Source organism: Peromyscus leucopus, chromosome 16_21 (assembly GCF_004664715.2).
Source record: "Peromyscus leucopus breed LL Stock chromosome 16_21, UCI_PerLeu_2.1, whole genome shotgun sequence".
In the NCBI taxonomy this organism is placed as follows: domain Eukaryota; kingdom Metazoa; phylum Chordata; class Mammalia; order Rodentia; family Cricetidae; genus Peromyscus; species Peromyscus leucopus.
In genome coordinates, this window is record NC_051084.1 from 70,298,380 (window position 1) to 70,318,149 (window position 19,770).

The following is a 19,770-nucleotide window of genomic DNA, read 5'->3' on the forward strand; positions in this document are numbered from 1 at the left end:
AAATATTTGCTTACATTTATTTCTAGGATGGACCTAAAACAGCCTACAAGCCTATGACAGAGCATGTGCAACAGCCATACTCCCAGAGATGTTCCTTGTCATATGAAATGGTCTAAGCTTGACAAAATATTTCCCCAGCAATAACACTGACTTAGAGTGCTAAGGATCAAAGAATGATTCAGAGGAGTGATTTCAGCCAGAAGGGCCCATTCCACAGAGACACCATGTCATACTCTACAGTATATCATGTGAAGACTGAGAATAGCCCTACCTGAAAGTGGTGGGCTCAGCACATTTGCAGAAACTGATTCTAGTTGAAATAAGTATAGTGAAAATTCATTTTAGTTTGCTTAGTTTCAGTTTGGAATTTCTGTACTTGTTTGTGAATACTCCTACATAACATGGTTTGACCTTAAAATCTTAGATGATTACCAGAATTTTAGCTTTGTTTATGTGTTAGTGGTTTGCTTGTGTGTATGTATATAAATACCATGTGTGGTCGGTACCAGCAGAGATCAGAAGAGGGACTGCATCAGATCCCCTTAATCTGGAGTTACAGATGGTTGTGAGTCCCCATATGGGTGCTGGAACCTAACCCAGGTTTTCTACAAGAACAGCACGTGTTCTTACCCACTGATCCACTCCTCTAGCACCCTTGGATGAGTTTTTAAACCAATTCAGTATATTCAATAATTATAGGATAACTGAAATTTTCTTTCTATCTTAGTCTTTAAAAGATTTTCCACAAACATTCCATTTTACTTAATTTTCCATGATGACATAAAAACTGAATTCTGTGATTTCCTTAATTTCTACTGCTCTTGCCACATTTTTCCCTAAGAATTTAACTGGATCAAACATTGTAGGTGTTTGGTTTCTGCTGACAGGACATTTATTTCTGTATAAAGTCAGTTTTCTAAAGTTGATTCTCAGATTTTATCCCATGATGCTTACATAGTGATTTACTGGTCTTTAGTTTCTGATCAACATTTTAAATTTATATACAGGTGTATATATATGTGTGTGTGTGTGTGTGTGTGTATATGTATGTATGTGCATATATGCACACACACATATATATGCACATACATACCTTGTTCAGATTTTTTGACTTATAAAATGTCAATATTAGATACTAAATATTCTGAAAAAAATTCTGAATATTTTATTTGCCAGCATTTTTTCTCTGAAATTCTAATACTATTTTGGATCTTTTCCCTCTAATTTGTATTTTTTTTATTGACCTTTAATGCATGTGTGACAAAGGACAGTAACATTTTTCACTTGTAATTGATTCTTCCTTATTCTGTAAGCAATGTTTATCTTATATAGTATGTCATGGTTTTAATTTCATCTGTTTTCATTTATATAGGTTTTCTGTGGCTCTTTTTGAAAGTCAGCTCCATTGGTTTTGACAGACTTGATCATACTTTTACTACTATAGATTTCCTCTAAATTCTTTAAGTGTAGATAATTCTTACCTGAAAATCCATTGTCTGCTAGGTCTGAAGATTTCATTAGTTATTTGTTCTTTTCTCTGGTGATTCTGCTCAGGGTCATTCATCTTATGGTACGGTGACTGTTTATTATAAACTTATATTTCTTGGTAATTTTGAAAACAATTTTAGGACTGTATTTGAAAATGTTAAATAAATAATATTTAGCTTTATTGTTCTGTGTGCCCAGAGATCTCCCTGATCAGAATTCTGTAAATGGAAATCTCAGCTCAGATTACTGAGTAATCAATGGGAACTGAGTTTTAGGGCCCTAAACTCAAATGACTGGGGGTATGGTAAGGAATTATTGAGGAAGCTCTCTTATGTGTTTTTAATGTGCTACTTGGTAATCAGGTTCAAATAAGCAGGTCTCTTTCTCTGGCTCTGCATCTACTCACACAAGGCATCTCTCACTTTTTACAGACTCACAGTCTGTAAGTCGAATTCTCACTCTGGTCAGAGTCTGTGCCTCGTACCTTTTCCTTAACTAATTCCAGCTATGTCTTTTATTTGCACTGTCCTTTTGCTCCTTGAATTATCACTTCCCCTTTTTGTGTGCTAACATCTCATAATGTAACTTTTTTTAAAAATGCAACTAGAGAATTTTATGTTAGAATGTCTTTTGTATGCCTCTGGATTGTCAAAGACTTTTAAGCAACACTGAAGCTGGTGTTTCGGAATTGGAGATCATTCAGAACTCAACTCCAGGCCCTAATGAATGGGCTGTTTGCATTTAACACATATTGTCATATTGTCTTGCATTAATGATCTGATCCTAGAAAAGAAAGCTGGGGCCTACAGTTTTCCAACACTTAATGAATGATGTCTTCATTAGCATCAGGAATGGCAGATACTTGCCTTGCCTTCTGTCTTTCTAGTTATCAGATTCTATACAGGATTCAGTACCTGACTACAGTATCTCAAAAGTTGTTTCCTCTCACAGTTCTAGGCGCACATGTCATATTAGATTACATAGAAACTTGTATTTGCCAGCCTCATCTAGCTCACCAGCATCACCAGATTTGTTTTTCTCACTATTTTCATTTATTTTTACATTAAACTAAAATATTTTCACTCTAATAATGACAAATGATTATGTGAGTATGATAGTCACTCTAGAAATACAGCAAAATACACCAGCAAAGCACATTTTCTTGCAGATGATGGATAAAATTTCTATCTCCAAACTGGAAAACAGCTACACTGACTGAAGGACTAGCTAGCAGACCCCTAGAGTCTGATATGCGCCTGCAGCTTCCACTGTGTCATGTTGGCCGCTTGTTGAACAGTGGCTGACGGAAGAGAACACGCTGTCAGGTCCTCCAGGAACTGGTTGTGTGTGACATTTTACACCCTGTCTGATCCCTTCATCCTCAAGAGAAGCCCATGTATGCCTGAGAACTTTGCAGGTAGAACGGGGAACTAGAAGTCAACCTGACATACACGAAACTCTCTGGGTTTGGGGTTTAAATGAGTGTCTGAGTCAGTGTTCCATTGCTATGAAGAGACACCATGACCATGGCAACTCTTATAAAAGAGAACATTTAACTAAGGCTGGCTTACAGTTCAGAGGTTTAATCCACTTTCATCAATGGTGGGGATCTCAGCAGTATACAGGCAGGTGCTGGAGAAGTACCTGTGTGGTGATATTTATTTGTGCTGAAATGTGATATTTTATTTGTATGTTAATAAATAAAGTTTGCCTGGAGATCAGAGTCATAGCCAGGCCATTAACAGAAGTCAGGCAGTGGTAGCACATGCCCTTAATCCTATCACATGGCAGGCAGAGTCTCTATGTGTTCAAGGACACAGCCAAGTGTGGTGACACTCACCTTTATTCCCATTACCAACCATAGAGACCTGGAGGTCTGTATAGATAGGCAGTGATGAGGAAGTGATGTGGTTGGGCTTAGAGCCAATGAGAAGGCATAACAGGAAGGCAATAAATGCACAGGCTAGAGAGGAAGAGGTTCTCTTGGGAAGCTACGGTGACGTGGTGAGCTAAGGTTAGTTGGCAGCTATTGCTTTGATCTCTATGGCTTGCACCCCTGTATTTGTCTCTGTGTTTCTTATTTAATAAGACTGTTTAGAAATTTCTCTGCATACCTGAGAGCTGCATCCTGATCCATAGTCAGAGAGAGAGAGAAAGACACTGAGCCAGATCATTTTCCTCATCACATTTTCTTCATCACATTTTCCTCATCACATTTTCCTTTTATCTTGAATGGCAAAAACTCAAAGTATGGGATTTAAAAAAATATGTACTTCAATAAAAACAGAATAAATTTGAATCCTTTAGGTATCAGTATAGTTGCTCTGATTTCAGCATGTGTTGGATACAGAATCAGTTCAGATTTCTTGGAGGAGAACTCTGACTCTTGTGATAAAGTGTCCATTCTTACACAGCGCTCTAATCTGGCCACCGCTCTTTGCAAGTGCTTACTTCCATTATGTCAAAAACAATAGCAGCAACAAAACAGTAATCCTTCAACAAGGGAAGAGGTCATCATGATGGTCCAAAAGGAATGAACATATCTAAAGTGCATAAAATCAGCTGAGATTTAGTTAATAGTTCATCAGTGGCTTAATGCTTATCCTTCTGGATAATATTTTTATAATTTTTTTATCAAATGATTTCAACTATCTTTCAAAAGATAGTTGAAACTGGGTAATATATAGAAAGATCAACAAAAAATCAAAAAGTTTCGTTTGATACCAGATGTAGGAACACGTTTTGAGAGAGAGTGGGGCTTGAGTAACTATGGGTCAAATCAAGTTGAATGTAAGCATGTGGTTATTGGCTTGAACACCTGAGACGTATACCTTTCAAAATTAGGATCCAAGGATTCTAAAGCAGCAAGAATGTTATACAGTTGTATAGCACTGAAGATTGCAGTTTCTCAAACTGGACTTTGTTTACACATTTATCATTCAGACATCTATCAAACATCTATTGAGCACTTACTACATGCGAGGCACTCACTCTGTAAACATGGAGAAAGAACCCTGATGAGCTTAAGCTTTAACAGAGGAAGTAATTAACAATGTAAAATAACATTTGTAAGTTGTTTCAGATAGGCGTAAGGCTGGGTGAGCAAAGAATAGGGTGCTATGGAGGAGTAGGCAGAGCAGGTACTTCTGTTTGGTTGGTCAGACATCTGTCTTGGGTTTATGTGAAGAAGGCAGGGCTCCTCAGTCTTGGTGTGCACCTGATTCCCTAGGATCTCACTGAAGTGCAAATTCTAATATGGAGCCTGAAAGTCTACATTTCTAACCAGCACCCAAAAAAGCTGATATGTCATTCAGTTCTCTGGACCATATTTGAGTATTAAGGACTTTAACTGAAAATTTGGAATGAGAACAATGACGACGAAAAGAATGATCACAGGGAATATCGGCTATGCTGATGATCTGTTGTGGTGGCAAAGGGTTGGGAAAGGAACTCAGTGGAGTCCAGCCTCCAGCTGAACTCACTTCAGTTTTCTCTGCTGGTTTCATAAGAAGCCTTAGGACCTGGTAGGAAGTTATGAAGTCAGATCTGATGGCCATGGGCATCTATGCTTTTTTATGCCTTTCACACACTGGGGCCATGGTCAGTGCACATACTCTCTCTGACTCTTGCCTTTCCACACTGCAGGATGCTTACTCAGACTGGTAGACATAAAATCATAAACACAGAATAGTTTCATAAATGCTCTGATTGGTTGACTCAAGCTCATTTCTAGATTATTTTTTCTTATACTTATTTATTAAAGTATTAACTAAAAGTTAAACCAGAAATCAAAGAAGTTTGATTTCCTAGCATATTTTGCAGCTAGAAATGACACTGACCATGAGACAGAGTATGTTCAATGGTATGGTGACAAAATGCTTGGAGGAGAAGGTAAGACAAGAGCATTCTTTCCCACCAAGAAAGGCAAAGCCTCATGGGAGGAATGCCTTGTCCCTCATCCTCCATGCTTTCCACGGGTGCAACAGGCATCTTTAAAGAATGAGCTCACAAATAGAACTGAACCAGCATGCAGAGCATAGAGGAAGAGAACACCACAAGTTCTCCAGAACCGCTGTTTTAGCTATTCAGCACCGACATTCTAAAACAAGAGTAAGGCCTTACTGCTTAACCTTGCAGTCTTGGGGTTTTCAGGACCTCATACCTGCATGTAATGCACAGCTAACATTCAGCAAGATGATCATCATTATATCTTCCTTCCAAAACCACTTAGTAATTTCTTCAGGTATAATTGCAATATTAGACTTTAGTCACTGTATTTGACCATGTCATCTTATTACAAGGGCTTGGAAGAGTTGGACTATGAATGACATTGCATGTGAATCCCAGTTATTATCACCATGGGAAAAAAATTTAAAAGCTTCATTCATCCCTCCCCCTGCTCCTCCCGCCCCAAGAGAATCTCAAAATAAATTTGAAGCCCCCTCCATTCCCATCTTAGGAACTGTAATTTGGTTTCCCTGACTTGGTGATAACTGATGATGCTGTGGTCACATAACATCATAGCACAGCAAGTCTGGGGCACACCAAAAGAAATGTGAAAATAATGGCACTGGGCTTTGTGCCTGGAAAAAGACAGCATATGTTATTAAGCTCAATTGGTTTGAATGAAAAACTGAATTAGTGTCAAGAGTGAACTGCTGTGAAAAGAATTTTGTAAAGTCCAAACACATATAAATGAGCTGGGAGGAAAGGAATTTTAGAAAACACTGATATATAAGCAAACATCCTCCAGGAAAACCAGCCAATCAGCAACTGATTCAGTGTCTGTAGTGTTCCAGGCACTATGGGACATTCTGAGACATATGAAGCAGTGTCAGCCCTCAGTGACTTGGCAGGAACATGGTTCAAGAATGGAGTCATGTGAGATTTCTGCATGCTTTTGAGAAAAAATCCAAGAAGCCAAGACAAGAGTCGTATGACCTCAGTTTCTAAAGAAACTATACTTTTGTGCCTCCCCCAGGTGCAGCAGATAGGAGTGAGTTTACTTCAGATGATTCATTACAACTGGCTACTGTTATTTGTTATATGCCTCTATGGAAAAACATGTTTTTGCCACACTCAAATCATGTTTGTGATTGGATACTTTACTCATGTGACTCCTCTTAACCCTCAGAGTATAAATTATCTGATGCTTTGAATACAGTTGGCTATTGCATAGACTTTAATTCACCTAATTTATGGGCTCCTTTCTCTCAGGTCCCACCTCTCTTAGAGAGGTGAACAGAGATAACCAGGATGTGTACATCAATAGAAAAAGGGAGGAGAGAGCAACACCGCACATGGAAGGTTGCTCACTGCATGCTAAGTTCAAACCAGACTAAAGAGCTAGGATTTCTATGGGGAATAGTGACGGCAGAGATACACAAGTGGGAAAATTTGAGGACCAGAAGAAGCAGACAGAAAGGAGTACACTTTACCTGAGAGTATTCAGGCAAGCGCAGCTTAACCAGAGGCCTCAAGACTGTTAAAGGGACATGGTACCAAGTAAGTAGTTGGGCTGGCAGGGGCTGGGGGGAGGCTTTGTTAGCTGATGCTTAAATAATTGAACTTAAAACCTGCTTCACATGGGCTAACAACATGTGATGAAGCACCATGGCTGTGTCTCCTTGGTTTAATGCAATGGCCTTGCATCAGGGAGTTAGTAAAGTTAGTAAAAACACATGTAAGAAGTGTCTAGTGTTCCCTCTATCACTCTCTGGAGGCTGCTTTACAGAAGTAGAGCAGCATCTTTCTGTGACACACTCCCATGAGCACATCTTTGTCTTCATCTTTCTTAACTTCCCAACAACATCTCTTCTGTGCATGGTCTCTGTCCCCTTCACAGGTCCCTCCTCATGAATCCACACAGATTCAAAGGCTTGCTTCTCTCTTCATGCCTCTTGTCACCAGCAGGAGTTGCAGGATTTGAACTGAGATATGGATTATGACATCCCAAATGCTACCTTTGCTGTGGATGGGTGCTGCTTAGTTGGCATTTGTGGAATTATTCAACTCACTATTAATTTACCACAATTATGTTAAATGTTAAACATGACTTTTAAAATTAAGTCTAGTTTATTACATTTATTTAATATTATATCCAAATAAATCTTAAAAACTAAAGTTTCAGCAGTTGCTAAATTGAGAAGTGCTTATTTTTCAACCTAAACAGATTTTGTTCATCTTGCTCCACCCCTTTAAGAATCCTGTGATCAGAAAGCCTTTGTCAACACTTACTAACTTACAATAATTACTTACTTACAGAATAATGTTTTTATATATTTTCAGGACATTTAACTTGGAGGAATGACTTCAGATCACCAAGAATTTAGGTTTTCAACTTCATTAATATACAGACTGAAATTTTATATTAAATACGATTTACAGATAGGAAAAAGACTAACAGCATTTCATGCTAAATGAGACGGAGTTGTAGACATGGACAAAGACATTAGAGTTTCCACTTTGTTTTTGAATGGAAGCTTTCTGCTGAGACCACCCCACCTCTCCCCCCAACACATACACACGATGAGATGTAAACTCACACTGGACCACTAGTTGAAAACACAGATACAAACAATCCACAGTGCTGTAATTGACTTTAAGTCTCTACCGCATTCCACAGCCAGTAGTCCTTTCTAAAACGCATGATGTCCTTCATTCCAAATAAAACCCCAGCAATGTAGCAATTAATGATTCAAGTGCTTGTTTAAACAGAAGTCACACACTTTTCAGTTTTTAAATCAGATCCATCAAATTAACTTCTGTAAGGAATTAAATAATTAATACATACTTAATTTATATCACTTAGATGGACTGCAGTGTGGTGTATAAGCTTGAGTGGGGCCACACCTCATTGAGAGTTTTTTGTTTTTTCCACTATCTCTATCTTTCAATACACAGGAGAGCTGTCATTTGAAAAGATTCAAAAGGCAGAAGTCCAAAACCAAACTCAGTATCTCTTCCCTTGGATTGTCCTTCCATGAGACACTATATAGGAAACACTCATACACATTTTTAAAAGTGGAGGCCACTCCTAAAAGGATCGAAATATCAAGCCAGTGGTTCTGATAAACAACTTACTACACAGAAACCCACACAGAACAGTCTCTTTTCCTCTGATTACTAAATCCCATTTCTGTTTATAACATTATTAGCATTTTTCCCATTGTTGACCTTTGTTACACAACTTGAAATACAAGCAGTTTTTTAACAAGCAACTAAAGGACAGAAGGTTGTGTGTGTGTGTGTGTGTGTGTGTGTGTGTGTGTGTGTGTGTGCTCTTAGAGACTTTTAAAGATGTTTGCAAAGCTTGTTTGTGATTTCTAATGAATTTACAGTACAGTGCGTGCTATATGGTACAGGGAACATGGCTGTCAGTAATATCCCATCAAACAACCATCACACTGCACTTCTACCCACCACACATCACTTTAATGTCACTCATCTAGTCAATGCATCTTTACTTCCTGATGAAATGAAGAGGTGGGAAACATTATTATGTTGTTATCTGGTCCTCATGTGAGTCACAGATATGTGACAGGAACTTCTCGTTCCTGTCAAGTGAGTAGTCACTACAAAAATGAGAATGTAAATGCACATCTCCATGATTTTTTAATATACACCAACTATTGACTAAGAGCTATCAATAGTTATCAGTTGCTGCTATCAAAAAGGGCATTTTTTCTTTTTCAAATATTTGAGTGAACAATTTTCAAATGCTTTGCCAGATGTCTGTTTTATGAAAGTCAAACGTACCTTCTTTTTTGTCTTCTGAAGTAATCTTCACTTTAGTGTCTGTTATATCTTTGAATGAGGCCAGAAAAAGGACCACATCTCCCTTTTCATTCTTTATAGGAACAATATCCAATAGGCACCAAAACGGAGACCCTGCAAAGGTGAAGAAGGTACAAGTAAGCCTTCTGTTTCAGCTATGAAAGTCCAATTGGTAACCAAAATACAGTTTTCCACTATCCTACAATCTCCATAATCAGAATGGCAGGTTTCATATCATGAACATCAAGCTATACTCATAGCTCTTGGCTCCCAAATTAAATGCTTTTTTGAAGATAAGGCAGGATTTAGAATAGACACTGGTCTGTGCTAACACACGTCTGCTTGTTCACTCAAACCACACTTCTTCATTGAGCTTGATGTCAAAGAATCCTTCTTGGTGAGAGGCTGACCTGCTGTTCCCTAGTGCATGGAGTCTCTTGAATAAAGACTTTTGCTTGGTGTGAGTTTATTAGACGCTTGATCAATTTAAAACCAATGGTTGTTCATTAGGATGGTTAACATTAAAAAAAAAAAAAGATGGAAAACACCAACTTTGAGGGATGACACCATGCCATTTACACTCTCATCCACAACCAGGTAGTTTTATGTTAATGACACCAATGCTGCTACTTTAATAACGCTTCAGGAGTATTTATATTATACATAATACAGCATTATACATCACCATGAGTGGCTTTTTTATATTATGTGAATTTTTCTGAAATGATGCTGAGTCAAAGTAGCCAGGTACAAGCAAGTAGAGTGAATATATATTCAATTATAATAAGTAAAAAAAAAAATAGCAAAACCAATTGATGGGCATGGTGGTTTGTATAAGAATGGCTCCTATAGGTCCATACTTGAATGCTCATATTTGAATGCTTAATCATCAGAGAGTGGCACTGTTTGAGAAAAAAATTAATCTGTGGCTTTGTTAGAGAAGTGTGCTATCCATGGGTGGGCTCTGAGGTTTCAAAAGCCCACGCTAGGCCCAGTGTTGTGTTCTCTGGCTGCAGATCGGGATGTAGCTCTCAGCTACTGCTCCAGCACCTGCCTGCCAGCTACTGTGCTCCCCTCCATGACGATAATGGATAAACTCTGAAACTGTAATCACGGCCCCAGTCCAAGGCTTTCTCTTATAATAGTTGCCTTGGTCATGGTGTCTCTTCCCAGCAGTAGAACAGTGATTAGACAGTGGGTTAAAGTTTAAATAAGTGGTTATCCTTAAGGAGTGACTAAAAAGCATACAGCACAGGGGGCTCTCACATGCTGATTAAGATTTATTTATTTATTTATTTATTTATTTATTTATTTTTAGTTTTTTGAGACATTGTTTCTCTGTATAGTTTTGGTGCTTGTCTTGGCTCTCGCTCTGTAGAACAGGCTGGCCTTGAACTCACAGAAATCCACGTGACTCTGCCTCCCAAGTGCTGGAATTAAAGGTGTGCGCCACCACTGCCCAGTCCTGATTAAGTTTATTTAACAATCTTTATACTGTTTATTTTCCACATGTGTTTATATCTAATAATACGTCTTAAAAAGGAATGCTATGGTTTTATGTGAACTGTCACCACAGGATCATGTATTGGAAAACTTGGTATCCAGCTTGTGGTGCCCTTTGGGAAGGTTCTGAACCAGTGGTGGATAGAACTTTGCAGGAAGAAGAAACCCCCAGGATGATGCTGGAGTTTTAACTCCATTTTGTCTCCTTCCTCCCTCCCTGCCCCCTCCCTTTCTCCCTCTCCCTTCTCCCTGTACTATCAGTGTGCAGATGAAATGTGATCCCTTTGCTTCCTGGCTGCCAGGCAAGCCCCATACTCTTGTGAGCCAAAATTGCTCCCCAAAGTTCCTTTTTCCAGGCTATTCTACCACAGAAACAAAAAAGTAAGTAATACAGACAATAATCAAATTCCATTCCACTTTGGGAGTAGAAGAAACCTATCATAAAGACTCTCATTAAAGGCCATTGGACTCAATGGGCTTTGCATAATGCTTATATTCCTTAATGTTTTATTGATATTTCACATAGGTATTTAATTTCTTCCTATACTTCTTTTTCTACTAAGCAAACTAGAATATCACTGTTTCAAGTTGGGAGTCTTTCTCATCAATGCTCTAACTACAGTAGAAAAACAAAAAGCCATCAGATCATAGCGTCAGATCCTAGAGAAAGTGATAGTGTCTGGGGCTAGAGAGATGATGGCTCTGCATGCAGTCTGCAATAGCTCTGGGACAGTGTATTCCATCTCCTCTAGCTCTAGTAGTAACCCAAGTCTATTCCACAGTGTAGACTCTCCTCCTTCACGCACAGACAAAATGGACATGGGCAACTTCTTTCCAGCAAGTGACGCAGGCCCAGATGCACAAATCTCTCATAGGCCAAAGCTAGGAGTTACTAAGTCACTCAGCCTTGAATTCAGAGATGCAAGTGATTCTTAAGAATACAGTTAGAGAGCAGAAATCTTGTATCAATTTGAACTTTGGCTGTATATAGCAATAGTAATTACCATGTAGTAATTACCATGTAGGTCAGAAGTACCAAAATAAACAAGGCTCTGCCAGGATTTCAGTTAATAATATTTTTAATTTCCAAGGATAAATACAATTGATGGAGAAAAGTAGTTTATACCTTCTATGGAAAATATAGTTTGGAATTGAATAAATAGTTATCTTGGAAAACATGGGTGTTATATGAGAACTCATTGTGTGCTTTTGTATACTCCATCATGGTTTAAATATGATGTATATCAGAAGCTCTTGTGTTTAATATTTGGTCCCTTGATGGTGGTGTTATGTTGTGAGGTTCTGGAAACTTTAGGAGGTGGATGTAGTTAAAGGAAGTGGGTCACTGGGGGTGGTCCTTGAAGGCTATACATAGTCTCTTTGCTTCTGGTCCAGATGAGATGACTAGTCTGTCTCACATACTCTATCCATCATGATGCTTCTACAAGCCCAGAAGCTAGATAATCAGCAATCTCTAAACTGTGAGCTAAAATGAATTTTTCCTCTCTTGAAGTTTAATAGGTCAAACATTTTGTCCCATCCAGGTGACATACTCCAGAAGATAATATTTAGCAAAAACAAAAACTAAGGATAAAATACTAAGCATGTGGCCATGGTTTAATCATTTAATCAACACAGGTATGAAATAAGGTCTATTGAGTCATGAATGGTCTTGTTCACTTTGATCTACACTGTCATGATAGAGAATATTTTAGTTGTTCAAATATATCACAATACCTTAAGGAGACTATGGACAATGTTTAATTCTCTGTTTTTATTTTAAGTATGATCTTGAGTAGAGTTTAATAATGGATATGTGTTTTTTATTGTAACTATACAATATCCTGAGTGTGCTATGGGATGGTCTGTATGTCAAATTACTCTGACTGGACAATAAATAAATAAATAAATAAATAAATAAATAAATAAATAAATAAAACACTGATTGGCCAGTGGCTGGGCAGGAAGTATAGGCGGGACTAACAGGAGAAAAGAAAGAACAGGAAGGCAGAAGGAGTCACTGCTAGCCACCGCCATGACAAGCAGCATGTGAAGATGCCAGTAAGCCACGAGTCATGTGGCAAGGTATAGATTTATAAAAATGGATTAATTTAAGCTGTAAGAACCATTAGCAAGAAGCCTGCCATGGCCATACAGTTTATAAGCAATATAAGTCTCTGTGTTTACTTGGTTGGGTCTGAGCGGCTGTGGGACTAGTGGGTGACTAAGATTTGTCCTGACTGTGGGTAAGGCAGGAAAACTCTAGCTACACTGAGTGTTAACAGCATCACTGTCAAATGACCTCACAAGGTCTCCAGCAAGAGTAGTATTTTCTGTTTTCTGAAAACATATTTCATATTGACTAAAGGCTGGAGTGAGACATTGACTAGTCTTAGAAGTTATGCCCAGTGTGGAAGTAGGCAAAGAAACTGCTACCCATGGCAGTTGAGGGGCGGGAGCCTCATGTCTTTCACAGAAAGCAGGAGGCAGTGATGGGAGTCCTTTGGGCTTTGCCCAGAAATCTATCATTGCTCTTTCCTTGTCCTGGCTTTAGTAGTTCTCACTCTTTCCTCTACAGCATTCTCCCTAACTCTAGTCTTCCTCTCATGCTTCAACAATAATCTCTGAGAACATAGGCCCTCCTCAAACCCACAATGATTCCTTGATTGTATACACCCTCAGTGTAGCATTTCATGGCCTTTAAAATGTAAGATCTGTTTTCCAGTAACTGCAAGGAGGAGCAAGAGTGAGCTGTGTAAGGATAATGAGCAGAGCTGATGAAAGCATGGCACTGAAAAGGAGGAGAAGGTCCCTGGAGAAGCCATAGCTGCATATGCACCTCCCTTGATACCTACCACCCATGGTACAACTGAGGTGGAGATGAAAGTAATGACTGTTTAGAGAAACAACAGGTAAATTCTCACCTTTCTGAGGGGCTGCCTATCTCGAGTGAAGGTTTGTGTGTGTGTAAATTTTTATTCATTGTGACTGAATTTACCATGACTAGATGCCCAACCCTCCAAATGCCCTAGGATGCCAGTGAAACTAATTAACTGGGGGCCTTGGCACTTGTGAAACAGTGAAAGTAGAGTGGGTTGGACATAAATCAAACCAGCTAGAGACTAGTATGAACTGAGCAGAGGCTAAAGATAACCTTCAGTTCAATGTTTATTGAAAACTGAGAGGAGTTGTTATAAAATGGTGTTTGAGGTTTTTCCCCCACTGAAAACTCAGTATGTCTGGTGGTGAGTTAGATGCTAGAGCACCTATTAGCATGCATGAGGCCTGGGTTTTAATTTAATTTAAAATGACTAGAGCACACACATCAAACATTAATAGTGGTAGACTGTGGAGTTTGGTTTATCCTTCCAGGAGCTTTGTTTGGGGGATTTTCTAGAATAAGAATAAAGGAATATATAGAGAAATTCTGACCATTTTAGAGGTTAAGGCCAGAAATGAAAAAAGTTCAAGGCTGGATCACAAAGACAATTGGGCACCGTCCATGTGAAAGCCATTTCTTAACAAACTCTTTGAAGTTTTACAAGTCCAAACACATATTCCTCATCAAACTTTGAGAAAGTTTCTTTTATTCAGGATATTTGGGGAAAAAAGAGTAGGGAAGGAAGGAAAAAAGGAAGGGAGGAAGGTCTAGTGATGTTGAGCTGATTTGAATGTGCTAAGGGTTTATTTTGTTTGGGTCTTGTTTGTGTTTTATTTCAAGTTCCCTTTGTCCTTAAGAAAAAAGTAATAGCAACAATGAAAACTTTATTCCTCTTCAAGGAGGATGTGTAACCATCTCTTAGCAATTATAATGATTAGGAGCAAAAGAAGTTGGAGAACTTGAGATCTAAAACAAATCCCCAAGACACATTTCTTCAGTCAAGAGTTCTAGCATCCTCATTCAATACAACATTCTCAAAACTGTAGATCAGCAGATTTATAGTTGCTTAAAACCAAAGATGAATACTAATAATTCAGTATTTTCTATGTACAGTTAACCATGCATTCACCTTGAATCACAAGGAAACTTGAATTCACAATATATCAAAATATCTTGAGCACTGTATTTGCTAGGTTTGGACTGCGTTCTGAATAGTATGCCAGATGGATTACACAAATCCTGTCTAAACTCCTCACAGGTCATTCTAGCTGAGTCTAACCATACTCTATAGCTGTGGAGTTTGAGGTGTAGGCTAATCCTTGGAGTCACAGATTCAGTGAGTGCCAAAGATGTGAGTTTGCACACAAGGCTCCCCAGGTTTACTTGATTGTGTTCTTCTGGTGACTCTACTTTATGAATAACACTTTGAGGAACAAATTTCCATTTCCATCTCATTATTCTTTTTTTGAGATAAAACATACACTTTTTAAAAATTTTGTGTTTGTGAGAGGAAAAGGAAAGGCTCTCTCTGTACTACCAAAACTCCACTTTCAACCCCCCAAAAAGAATAGGGCTTCTTGGTACAAAATTCCTGCTGTTTTAGTTTGGGGTTATAATTCATCCTTCATTAAGGTGCACACAGTTTTAAAGCTTGAACTTGTGTATTGGACGACATAGTAGGATAAAAACTTCCAGTGCTGGTGCTGCTTCAAGAAAGGGCACTATGAATCAGGTACCATGCTTGCAGTTTCAGAGGGTAGCTACCTATGCAGAAGAGGCATGCAGCTCAGCAGTGAAACATCCATCACCACAAGGCCTTGACTAGACCCCCACCTCCCACTGAAGTTCTACTTCTTCCACTCTGGAGAAGCTTCAGAAGTGTTGCTGTGCTTACCAATGTCATTGTCCATAGGACATACAGCAGCACTCCCTGAACTCCTAAGTCTGGAGCAACAGAGGGAAGGAAGCTCCAGTTCACACTGGAGCTATGGGCCTATCTCCTCAGTAATGATCTGGAGAAAACCTCAGATGTGACTGATAACCATTATTGAACAGAAAATGCTCTACAGGTTTGGTTTCAGAACAGAACAAGCCACTGAGATAGACTCATAACCTTGATACTTGACTTTAAGAAAACAATTTAAGGTTTCATCAAACTTGCAGTTCCTCTGAGCAAGAATTCAACTTAAATAAGAATTTGAGGATTAAATTAACACCCCAATTGCACAAGGCCAATAAACACACATAATGTTTATACAAATTGCAACATAGAAAACACAGGCTGGGATTCTTTGTTTTCCCCCAAAGTATTTGGAGATTACAGTGAGAGAAACTGGACATAAAGCTATTTATTCATCCATCTGATATTTATTGACTGTCTCCCATGGCAGACACTTTTCTAGTTCTTTGGCTATACCAATTAGTGGAAGAGAATAGACCCTTGCTGCAAGCTCTGAAAGAACTGACATTCTAATTCAGAGAGAAGTACAAGAAAATTACTAATGTGATATATAAGCAAATTATATAGTTTGTTAGAAGGTCCTAAATGCTACAACAGAAAGAATATGGCAAGGGAAGATGTGTGATTTGGGAAAGTGTGTAGGACTGTGTAGTAATTCTTTTTTGCTGTACACAGTATGTGTGTAGTGTGTATGTGTGCATGGTATGTGTGGTGCAGTAAGCTGACCATGGTCAAAATGTTAGTCACTGTAAAGACTGAGACTGGACTTCAAATCATGACCTTCAATATTATGGACAATTTATCAACACATAGCGAATTGAGTTTCTTTGTATACTACAAAAGGAATAATTATCCAAGAGATGAACAACCTACTTCTGATACCCTAAAAGGAACATTATCATTTCATTTGCTATTGATATATTGATTACAATAAGCTTGTGTATGTAAAATTCTAGCATGTCATTAGAATTGTGCTTTAAAACTTCAATAATGCAGTGTAGGAGAGACAGAAAATAAGTACTTTGTAAGAAGCAGAGATGTCTGATGAGAATTGGAAAAAAGAAAGTAATCATTGAAATGAAGTGGATAAGAATCACATGACGATTCTTCACTGTATACATATATGATTACTGTTTTAGGTGGCATTTAGCACTTTCCAAGAATATGCTGACAACACATATGCTAAACATTTGCTCCATTGTATAAACTTAATTCCTAGTGAAGACTAGGGAATGCCCGCCAGATTGCCCTGAGTCACAACTTGGCATGCAACTATGGCAAAACAGTCAGGGATCTTCCATAACTTCCAGCACCTCCAGAAGTACAGTACACACTTCACTAGAACTAGAAGCAAAACCCAGTGTCCAGAAAAGCTTTGTTCTATCTGCAGCACTCTGATGACCTTGCCTTTAGACCCATTATTTGACACAAAGCAGAGAGTTTTGTAAGAAATAAATTTATGCATAATATCTTCTATTGATTCTAAGGTTTCCTCCCACAGGAAAAAAATCCAATATATAATTAACAAAAGAAAATAAAGAATTGTACAAAGTGGAAAGGGCTCTGGTGGGATGGTGTTATTCACCTGTGGAGGTCAGCAAATATATTGTATAGTGTGTCAAACGGTCAAAAATTTATACATGCAGTTCATCTGGATTCTGATTCCAGCTACTCAAATAACCAGAGACAATGTGGAACCTGGGTGCACGGTTGTTTTCTAATAAATCTTCATTTACAAAAACAAGCAGCATGCCAGGAACTAGCCATGATTTGCCAATTCATGATATAGAAGCCTACAGACTAATAATAGTATGAGCTATTAACAAGCTTGGTGTAGTATGAGTGGGAGCCTCTATTTCCTTCACTTCCCAAATCCTCTTGGCTCTGGGGCCGTTCTCTTCCTCCTTGTCTTCCAAATCACACAATCTGACACACACTTTCCTTACAGCTTCCTAAGTGGATCCCTAGGTACGGGACATCCAAATCTCTCTATAGCCAAACATCATTTCCCTTCTGTCATCCAATTGCAAACCCTACAAATTACATCACCCAGGCTCAATATCCATTCTCTCTCCAAAGTCTCAGGGGACTTTAGCCTCTTATCTCTGACCCATTAAGAAAAGGCCTTCTTCACCCTATTTCTTTCCCCTTTCAAATCCCCACACTTGCAATTAAGCAACCCAATGGAAGCTACCACTTGATTCAGAATCTCTGACTTATTAACCCTGCAGTGGTCCATATCCATCCAATAGTACCCAACCCCTGTACTCTTCCTTCTACCATCCCTCAGGGATCTTTGTTAGACCCCAAGGATACCTGTTTTTCTATTCCTCTGGATCCCCAGTCACAAAATACCATTGCCTTTGCTTGGACTGACCTGGACACTCACCTTTCTTCCCAAGTACTTGGACTGCCCTACACCAGGAATCCTGAGACAGCCACAATCTACTTGGCCAGGTGCTAGTGTCTGGCTTACTCTTTTTAGCTTGTGCAATATGTAGATGATCTTCTCCTCTGTAGTCTGTCCCTGCAAATTAGCCAGGCTGACAGCTGTGCTCTCCTGAACTTCCTACCTCACCCTATATGGTCCAGCTGTCTACCCCTCAGGCCACTTATTTGTGACTATTTTTCCAACTCACAAGGCCATTATCCTCTATAGAACACAGTCCATCATGGAAGGGACATGTCAGGAGGAATGTGAGTTAGCTGGTCCTATGGCATCAGCAGTCAAGAAGCAGACAAGAAGTAAAGTGAGGCTACAAAACCTGGAGGCTCACACTCCTTTAGTAGGTCTCCATTTCTTAGAGCTTGCTCAGTCTTCCAAAAGAACACCCCCATCTGGAGACAAAATATTCAAACTCAGGAGCCTGTAGATGATATTCTCATTTAAACCACAACCATAAGGAGTGGAGGCTGGAGGAAAGAGAATGGAAGAATAAACAAGGAGACAGGCTATGGACTGAGACAAGCTCGTGGGTGGCTTTAGACAAGCTTGAACAGTTTGTGTTTATCGTGAGGGAGGAAAGAGTCACTGGCGGCTTTGCCATAGGTACAATGTATCTGCAGTGTAGGAAGACAGTCTTAAGGCAATCAGGACAGAGGATTTAAGGGGGGCAGATCTGGAGAGTGGTTAAGATGAATTTGTACAACTCAATCTCCATATTAAGAGAAGCTGAAGTAACAACAGTATAGGAATAAGTCTCAGACTCTGGTGATTGTGTGGTGAGATTAGGCAAGGGAGCCTAGACAGTTGCAATGACCAGCTGAAAGGCCTTAGCTAGCATCAGGTATTTTGTTTTCAGTCTTTTTTCATCTATCCCATGGTACACCTTGAAGGCCACTGCTAAGACTTCTGCGTGTGGAGTTAGAAGCTCCCTCTCTAGATTTTTAAGTTTGACCTCAATGTCAGGGAAACTCTGGGAGAAGAAATACCACTTTAAGGGCAGGCTTACAGAGATAGGCCAGGAGGCAAGTTGTCTAGACTTCCTCAGCATGTGCTCTAGCCTGGTCCCAGACTTGTCTGCACTCCTGGGGAGAAGGTTGTTGGTAAGAATCATAGAAAGTAAGGTGGTAACATTGGGTGATATATTAAAGTTGTTTACTAAAAATGGAAGAATTATTCGTATAGGATTCCAATCCTTTTCTATTTGAGAGCATTTGATTAATGAGTAGGGGATGTGTACCCTGACCAAGCCATCCACCCTGGCAACCTCCTGAACTCCTGCAAAGCCTCTGTGGCTGGTTTAGGATGGTAGGGAGAGGTAGAGGTGGTCTCACAGCAGCATGGGAGCAAGCAATGGAAGGACTAAGAGCTGCCATTGGCCTGAAAGTGGACACCTGAGAGGGTTGGCTTGGGAGCCTATTGCGGAGGATGGAGAAAGAGAGACTGAATAGGCCAGAGAGGGAGAGAAAGGACTGTGGGTTGAGGCTGCTGATATAGTAGAGGGATGCTCTGGTTTGGCCTTCATAACTAGGAGGAGTTGCTTTTTTCTTTGGTTGGCCTAAACCATGTGGTCACTTTTAATCAAAATGAGGGTGAAGTCAGATGGCAAAAGCCATCCTTTCCAAGCTAGCAAAAATGGCTGCCAGCCATGTGGCTGCTTCCATCCCAGGGGAGCAGGGGAGCAGGGGGAGCAGGGGAGCAGGGGAGCAGGGGAGCAGG

At 39.4% G+C, this 19,770-nt stretch overlaps 1 protein-coding gene across 1 annotated transcript in view; it reads right to left on the bottom strand.

Moving 5' to 3' along the window:
* Kcnh8 (potassium voltage-gated channel subfamily H member 8) overlaps positions 1-19,770 on the bottom strand; it is a 373,567-nt gene that overhangs the window by 218,794 nt on the left and 135,003 nt on the right. Inside the window, exon 3 of the mRNA XM_028890182.2 lies at positions 9,247-9,378. Coding sequence (XP_028746015.1) covers positions 9,247-9,378 — 132 coding nt within the window. The remainder of the gene's footprint in view (positions 1-9,246; positions 9,379-19,770) is intronic.